The sequence below is a fragment of the Physeter macrocephalus genome, chromosome 7, assembly GCF_002837175.3.
Source record: "Physeter macrocephalus isolate SW-GA chromosome 7, ASM283717v5, whole genome shotgun sequence".
NCBI lineage: Eukaryota > Metazoa > Chordata > Mammalia > Artiodactyla > Physeteridae > Physeter > Physeter macrocephalus.
In genome coordinates, this window is record NC_041220.1 from 53,113,168 (window position 1) to 53,121,233 (window position 8,066).

At 39.5% G+C, this 8,066-nt stretch overlaps 1 protein-coding gene across 1 annotated transcript in view; it reads right to left on the minus strand.

Annotated features, from left to right (window-relative positions):
- Positions 1–7,290: 7,290 nt before the first annotated feature.
- Positions 7,291–8,066, minus strand: part of CWH43 (cell wall biogenesis 43 C-terminal homolog) — a 50,142-nt gene continuing 49,366 nt past the window's right edge. The window contains 1 exon segment of the mRNA XM_028492556.1: positions 7,291–7,369. Coding sequence (XP_028348357.1) covers positions 7,291–7,369 — 79 coding nt within the window.

The window sequence follows — 8,066 nt, forward strand, 5'->3', positions numbered from 1 at the left end:
TAAAGTATACCAGTATTCAAAAAACAAATGAGAAATGAATGAAAATCAAGAGGACACATCTCTGAATTGCCAGATTCCACAAAGTAGGAAATTGGTTGGAGAGCAAGCAGGGAAGAAAGGAGAGCCTGGTCTCCAGAATGGAGGAGACATTGGCTGTTAAGATTATGTCCACTATAAAGTAGGGGGAGAGATTTGGAAGTTTCCATTTCCCCCATGGGACTCTGCCTTCTTCAATCTACAGACCACCCCCACCCCAGGTTGAGACTCACTGGATTATCAGATCTGTTCTCTTGGTCAGTTCATGATGCTATAACAAATTACCATGGACTGGGTGGCTTAAACAACAAACGTTTCTCACAGTTCTGGAGACTGGGAAGTACAAGATGAAGGTGCCAGCAGATCCAGTGTCTGGTGAGAGCCCTCTTCCTGATTTGCAGATGGCCTTTTTTCCTTGTATCCTCACATGGTGGAGGGCAGAGAGAGAGAAAGCTCTTTTGTCTCTTCTTATAAGGGCACTAATCCCATTCATGGAGGCTCCACCTGGATGACCTAATTACCTCTTAAAGACTCCACCTCCTAACCATTACATCGGGGGTTAGGATTTCAACATATGAATTTGGGGGAGACAAAAACATTCAATCCATAATACCTGTCCCACTAAGTGTATATTCAAGAAACAAGTGTATTCTCATCTTAAATTTAAAAGGAATCTGGGGGGGAAAAAAGCATATTTGATATCTTGCTTGCTAGCTCAGTTTTAAAAAGAAAAAAAAATCTAAGTGGAAAACTGCCAGAAATGTTAGAAAATGTTTATAAAGATACTCTTTGAGAGTTTCTGTTATTGCAAACAAACAAGTTAAAAAAAAAGGAAGAAACTTTTATAGAGTGTTTTACTCTGCTAGGCAGCAGTGCAAACATAAGGAATCTGCATACCTTACTTCTCTACAAAGTAAGCTGGAATTGAAGAGGAATTAGGTCTATAGATTTCCTCAGAACCCTTAAAAGGAGAGCTAAGAACATACTGTATTTTGCTGGGTTGACAGATTATACCAGTTTGCCAATCATTTCAAGTGCAGCCACATTATCAAAGTCTCCAAAGCAGTCTCGTTGATTCCCAGGATGGCAACCTTCCCTCCTAGCAATTTACAGCAGGCTGATATCAGCCTCCTACTCCAAGGCGAGTCTTCTCAGAAGGGCCCAGCAATCAGAGAAACTGTGGTCAGCCACACCCTCACCCCACCCAAAACATCAGGGCCTTTATTTTACCCCAGGATTCGGCAACAGCAAGCATCTCCAAGGCTGGGCTGGTTAGAGGTGCTCTGAATTCCTGGACTTGCATTGGAATAATCATCACCAGGTTAAAGGGGATTACGTAATACCAGGGCTCTGTGAACTTTCTGTTAAAACTAGTGAAGGGTGTATACTCTGCCTCGATCAAAGCACACTACTGTATGAAGGTATAAAGGGATTATTAAATATGTGTTTATTTATATGGAGAACAAGGATAGTGTCTTTGCAAATATTAAACAGATGCATTTGAATTTTCCCCTACCCCTATTCCTTGGGACCTATTCCCTAGCCCCGTTCCACCCATGGACCTGAGTGTCTTCTGACCTATCCTCCAGCTCTTCAGCTATTTGTCTATTCTGATGTTAAAGCAGTTCACTGAATTCTTAATTTCATTTACAGTATTTTTGAGAGTTCTAGAATTTTTCTTTTTTTTTTCAAATCTGCTGTGTCACTTTGTATAGTTTTACAAAAGTGTAATTTTCCTGACGGAATGTTCAAGTTTGGCTTTTAGGCCCTTGAACACAGCAAGCATAGTTGTTTTATAGTCTATATCTGATAACTCCCATACCTAAAGCCTCAGTAAGTCTGTTTCCCTTGTCTGTTATTTCTGCTGATTGTGGTTTATGGGTGTCTTATCTCCTTGTGTGCTCTGTCATCTTTGATTGTGGACTGGACATTGTATATGAAAGAATTATTTACAAAAATGATTTGAGATCTATTATCTTCCTCATAAGAGGATTGTTAATTGTATTTTATTTTATGTTATTTACTTATTTTGCCAGGCGTCTAGGGGCATGAGCCATCCAGAATCACCTTCATTTCAGTTCAGGGCTTGAGATTTTGGGGACAACTAAAATCAGGGCTTCTCAAACTTTAATGTCCACACCTACCACCCGTGGATCTTGTTAAAGTGAAAATTCTGATTTAGTAGAATTGGGGCAAGCCTTGAGACGCCACAATTTAAGAAGAAAACCCAGGTGATGTCACCGTGATGGTTAATTTTAAGTGTTGACTGGACACAGGGTACCCAGATTACGTAATTTCTGGACATGCCTATGAGGGTTTTCTGGATGAGATTAGCATTTGAATCCGTGGACTCAGTAAAGTAGATGGCCCTCCCCAGTATGGGTGGTCATCATACAATCCGTTGAGGGCCTAAATAGAACAAAAGGTGGAGGAAGGAAGAATTCACCGTTTTTTTTCCTGCCTGATTGCTTGAGCTAGGACATTGACCTTTTCCTGCCCTCAGCACTCCTGGTTCTTGGACCTTCAGACCCAGTCTGGAATCTACAACATTGGCTTCCCTGGACCAAGGCTGGTTCAGGCCTTGGGACTTGGACTGAATTACACCACCAACTTTGCTGGGTCTCCAGCTTACAGACAGCAGATTGCAGGACTTCTCAGCCTCCATAATTGCATGAGTCAATTTCATATAATACACCTCTTCCTATATACATATATCCTATTGGTTCTGTTTCTCTGGAGAAGCTGGACTAATCCAGTGCCAATGGTCCATGGGCCACACTTTAAGGAACAGGACTTAGATGATTTGAAGCAGGCTTGCAGTTCTTTTCAATGCTAGTTTTTTCCAGTTCATCCTAATGTGTGTGTTTTCCACTTGATTTATGCTTCCAGTAATTCTAAAAGTTTACCTGTAGATTCTGATGGGATTTTCTCACAAAAACAATCATGTAGTCTGAAATAATGACAATTTTATTTTTCTTTTTAAATTCTTATACCCTTTATTTGTCTTTCTAGCCTTATTGCACTGGCTAGGACCTCTGGTATCAAAAACAGTGATCATAGCAGGCATTCATGCCTCATGCCCCATCTCAAGAAGACAGCATTCAATAATTCACTGTTGTTCTGGTCACTGTAACATTTTGTACATACACTTCATTGGAGCAAGAAACTTTTCTTCAATTTCTAGTTTGCTACGAGGTTTTTTTTTTAAATAATAAATGGATATTTCAGTTTTATCAAATGCTTTTTTGTATATATCTTTACATTTATACATTACTGTGGTACTTCTGGTTATACATTCTGAATTATGTTGGTTTATTTTCAAGTGTTAAACTAACCTTGAATTCCTGGAATAAACCTAACTTGTCATAATATATTATCTTTCTATACAATGCTGGATTTGATTTACCAATATTTTGCTTAGGAATTTTATATCTATGTACATGATCAAGATTGGCCTATGATTTTCCATTTAACATTCTTTTCAGTTTTGATATCATATCAAGCCTGCCTCTACAGAGAAACAGAACCAATAGGAGATGGATATATATATATATATATATATATATATATATATATGGATATATATGGATATAGAGATATATATGTACATATATATCCATCTCCTATTGGTTCTATATATACAGCCTATAGATATATAGATGTATATATATCCATATATGTGTGTGCATATATATCTATATATAGATACATATCTCCTGTTGGTTCTATTTCTCTTGATGTCATATTTTCATTAATATTTAGTTCAAAATATTTTCTAATTTTTATGTTGATCTCTTCTTTGACTCATGGACTACTTAGAAATTTATTATCCAATTTCCAATATTTAGGGATTTCTCATTATCTTTTTGTTATTTAAGCTTAGTTTCGTTGTCACTAGAGAATATACTCTGTATTAATTCAATAACTGATGCTTGTTAAATCTTGCTTTTTGCTCCAGCATATGGTCAGTTTTGGTAATTATGTACACTTGAATGAATAATTTGAAGTTACTTGGGATACTCATTGTTCTATACATGTCAGTTAGGTTAAGTTCATTGTGTTGTTTAAACTTTCTGCTTACTCTGTCATTTACTGAGAGAAGTGTATCAAAATCTCCACCTCAGATAAGCCATGTGAAATGGAAAGTAAGGTCCTGAGCACTTGATGAACAAGCGAGAGACTGAGAAAAAGAGCTAGTATCTACTTTGCATTAGAAATGAACAGAAATTTGGGGGAGCTGTGGGAAACCAGAGAAGATGAGAGGGAGATTCCTAAACTTCATGATGTGGAAGAGACAAAAGATTTGTAAAACAAGGGAATATCTAATTTACTTGAAGAGGTTTTGAGTTTTTATAATTTAAACCCTTCTGTCTTTCCAAATCTTATGCTACCACTAAAACACATGGTGAGAGTAGTTTTGCTTTACTTGGTTTGTTTTGAGGAACTCAAGGAAAGAACAGAGTCCTCCGTTGGCTTGGCACAGTCAGAAGCAGCCCTTGCCTCTGTGTATTTGCCTCCCCAGAACTTTGGGAAATTCTGAGCACCTGCTGAGTGCCAGGCACCGCCAGGTGCATTAAGTGCATCCTCTCCTTGTACTGCAGCATAATCAAAGTGTTAGAAATGCAAGCGCAAGACCATCTATGAACTGAACTATGACAGTGGAAGGAGATCTGTGTGAGGGGTGACCACAAAAATGTCACTTGCCCCTTAACTTCCCACAACTGACAGAAGTTTGGGAGAGGACACTGTCTTCTGGAGGGAGTGGCATGGAGGTTCTGTCCATCTTATCCAGAGCTAAAAGGTAAAGTGACCCCAGTTGTCATCTGGATTACATGACCTTGCAGTATTGTTGTTAGGAGATAATGTTGGTAAAGCACTTGGCTCAACAGAGAGACAATAGTCAATAGTTACCACTCAAGATGTCTCTGTATCTTTTTGTTTCCCAAACTTGTTGATGAGGATCCAGAGAAAAGGGCAGTGTCTTTTTCACTCAAGTGATACCTCCTATCACCATCACGTGCCCAGTGCCGTACTATGGACATAATAGGTGATAAGTAAATATGTTTGTTGTTGCCAGGTTCCCAGAGTTCCCTAAATGTGAAAAGTTTCAAGGGCTGTGTTAGTTATCTACTGATGCAGAGCAAATTACCCAAATACAGATGGTCCCCGACTTACCATGGCTCCACTTGAGATTTTTTGACTTTACGATGATTCAAAAGCAATATGCATTCAGTAGAAACCACACTTGGAATTTTGGATTTTGATCTTTTCCCAGGCTAGTGATATGCAGTACAAATACCCTCTCGTGACGCTGGGCAGGGCAGAGAGCCGCAGCTCGCAGTCAACCACACAATCACAGGGTAACCCACACTTACAACCACTCTGTACCCAGATGACCATTCTGTTTTTCACTTTCAGTACAGTATTCAGTAAATTACATGAGATTTTCAGTACTCTTTATAAAATAGGCTTTGTGTTAGGTGATTTTGCACAACTGTAGCTAATGTAAGTGTTCTGAGCACCTTTAAGGTAGGCTAGGCTAAGCTATGATGATGTTTGGTAGGTTAGATGTATTAAACGCATTTTCAACTTACAATATTTTCAGTTTACATGGGTTTTTCAGGACATAACTCCATCATAAGTTGAGGAAGATCTGAACACAGATGGCTTAAAACAACAGTTATTATCTGTTAAGGATTTTTTTTTTCTTTTATTATCCTATTTTTTTTTTTGTGGTACGCGGGCCTCTCACTGTTGTGGCCTCTCCGGTTGCGGAGCACAGGCTCTGGACGCGCAGGCCCAGCGGCCATGGCTCATGGGCCCAGCCTCTCCGCGGCATGTGGGATCTTGCCGGACCGAGGCACGAACCCATGTCCCCTGCATCGGCAGGCGGACTCTCAACCACTGCACCACCAGGGAAGCCCTGTTAAGGATTTAGGAGCAGCTAAGCCAGGTGGTTGGACTTGGGTCTCTCATGAGTGGCAGTCAAGATGTGAGCTAGGGCTGAAGTACAATCTGAAGTTTGGCTGAGGCTGGAGGTTCCGCATCTAAGGTAGCTCACTCCCATGGCTGTTGGCAAGAGGCCTCAGTCCCTCCCCACCTTTCCACAGCGCGGCTCATGATGTGGCACCTGGCTTCTCTCAGATCCAAGAGGATGAGACTGAGTCAGAAGAAGCCACAATCCTTTAAAACCCAAGCTTAGAAGTCACATGCCCTCTCTTTCACATTATTCTTTTCATCAAAAGTGAGTCACTAAGTCTAGCCCACACTCAGAAAGAGACCAGTCAGGCCCCACCTTTTGAAGGAAGTGCCAAATCACTTGTGGACATATTTAAAACCACCACAGTATGACATCGTGTTTTGCATATGGTGATGGGCTCAACATGTTTTTATTAAATAGATCCCAGGAACCTCCTTAGGTTGTGACATAAAACCTTTGGAAATTCTCTTAGAATTTTTATCTCTGCCCCAAGAGATCAAACAACATTCAGGGCCCTTCTAGCTCTAAGATGTAATGTGTGGCCCCCTGAACAACAGTCAAACCGCTGTTCCTCGCGGAGATAATGCTTTTGGGCTGAATTCTCCCCATCACCTACCTGCTTGGTTCTAGGGAAGAAAATTCTCTCTGTGGGACCCCTCTGTGTGTGGAGGTATGTTCTCTGACAGCTGGTCGCCTGACTGACTGGAGACATCAACAGAGCGTGTCCTGTACAGCCAGGGAGTGATGCAAACCCGGAGAAGAGACACAATGCTATCACAGCTCAGGGAAGGATGGCAATGGGCGTGCTGCAGCTGCTGAGTCAACAACAGTTATATGTACACATTATTCTTCTAACAATTAGACTTAATCTTTAAACATTTTTTTCCCCTGCTTTGTTCCAAGAGGGATGTAAGGCTGCTTGATTTCTGTAAGTAATCCTTCCAGCTTGTCAAAAACTCCATTTCCTATTTTTAAGCATTAAAAAGGTAAGACATTTTTGTTATTTTCTTTCTCATAGTAAAACTTTCTTAGGTTACCCCACATTCTATTTTTTATCAAATATTTACGAAAAATAATTTGGAGAAATGCTTGTATTTAGCAATATATGTTATAAATGGATAGAATTTCCCACTGCATAGATACCATATTTTTTCAAAATCAAGGGTTTTTTTGTGTATAGTTTCCCACTTTAGTTCATCTCTTCTTTTTATCTTATAATTATATTTTTATTTCCTTTAGGATTGTGTGGTCAATGAATTCCTGTTTTAAATAGTTCATAAAAAGTATTTGGGAGTACTCATGTGAAAATGATGATTGTTCTCAAAATTATGTCTTTCTTTGTAAGATCCAAATCTAAAAGAAAAAAAAGTAATTGATATGTAAAAACTATTCCAAAAGATATGTTCTTATGTAAAATTTAACCATAATTTATTGTGGTTTTACTTATTTACGCATCTATAAAATCTATTTTGGTAAAATTGCAATTTCTAAGGCTTTCTACAGTGCTCAGGTGCTACAGATTAATGATTTACTTTGCCAATGAATTATTAGGTAATTATATAGCTCTGGTTGGTATGATGAAATACAAAAGGCACTGGAAAGGAAGCTATGACTTCCTTTTCTTAATCAGCAATTGTAATATCCAAATGACTACAATAATGTAGGAGACAGGAGATCTGTTTACTTTGTCATCTCAAAACAACAATAAGGGATATTAAAATTTTGCATAGCCTTTGACTGTACTATTCCATGACTAGAACCGAGTACTAAGGAAGAAATCAAGGATATACCCAAAGATATAGAGTCCCTGGAAGACTTTCTGTAATAATGAAAGGCTAAATGTGCAATAAAACTACTGGTTAGCTAAGTTTGGTATATCCATACAATGGAATATTATGCAATCATTAAAAATATTTTCAGGGGCTTCCCTGGTGGCGCAGTGGTTGCGCGTCCGCCTGCCGATGCAGGGGAACCGGGTTCGCGCCCGGGTCTGGGAGGATCCCACATGCCGCGGAGCGGCTGGGCCCGTGAGCCATGGCCGCTGAGCCTG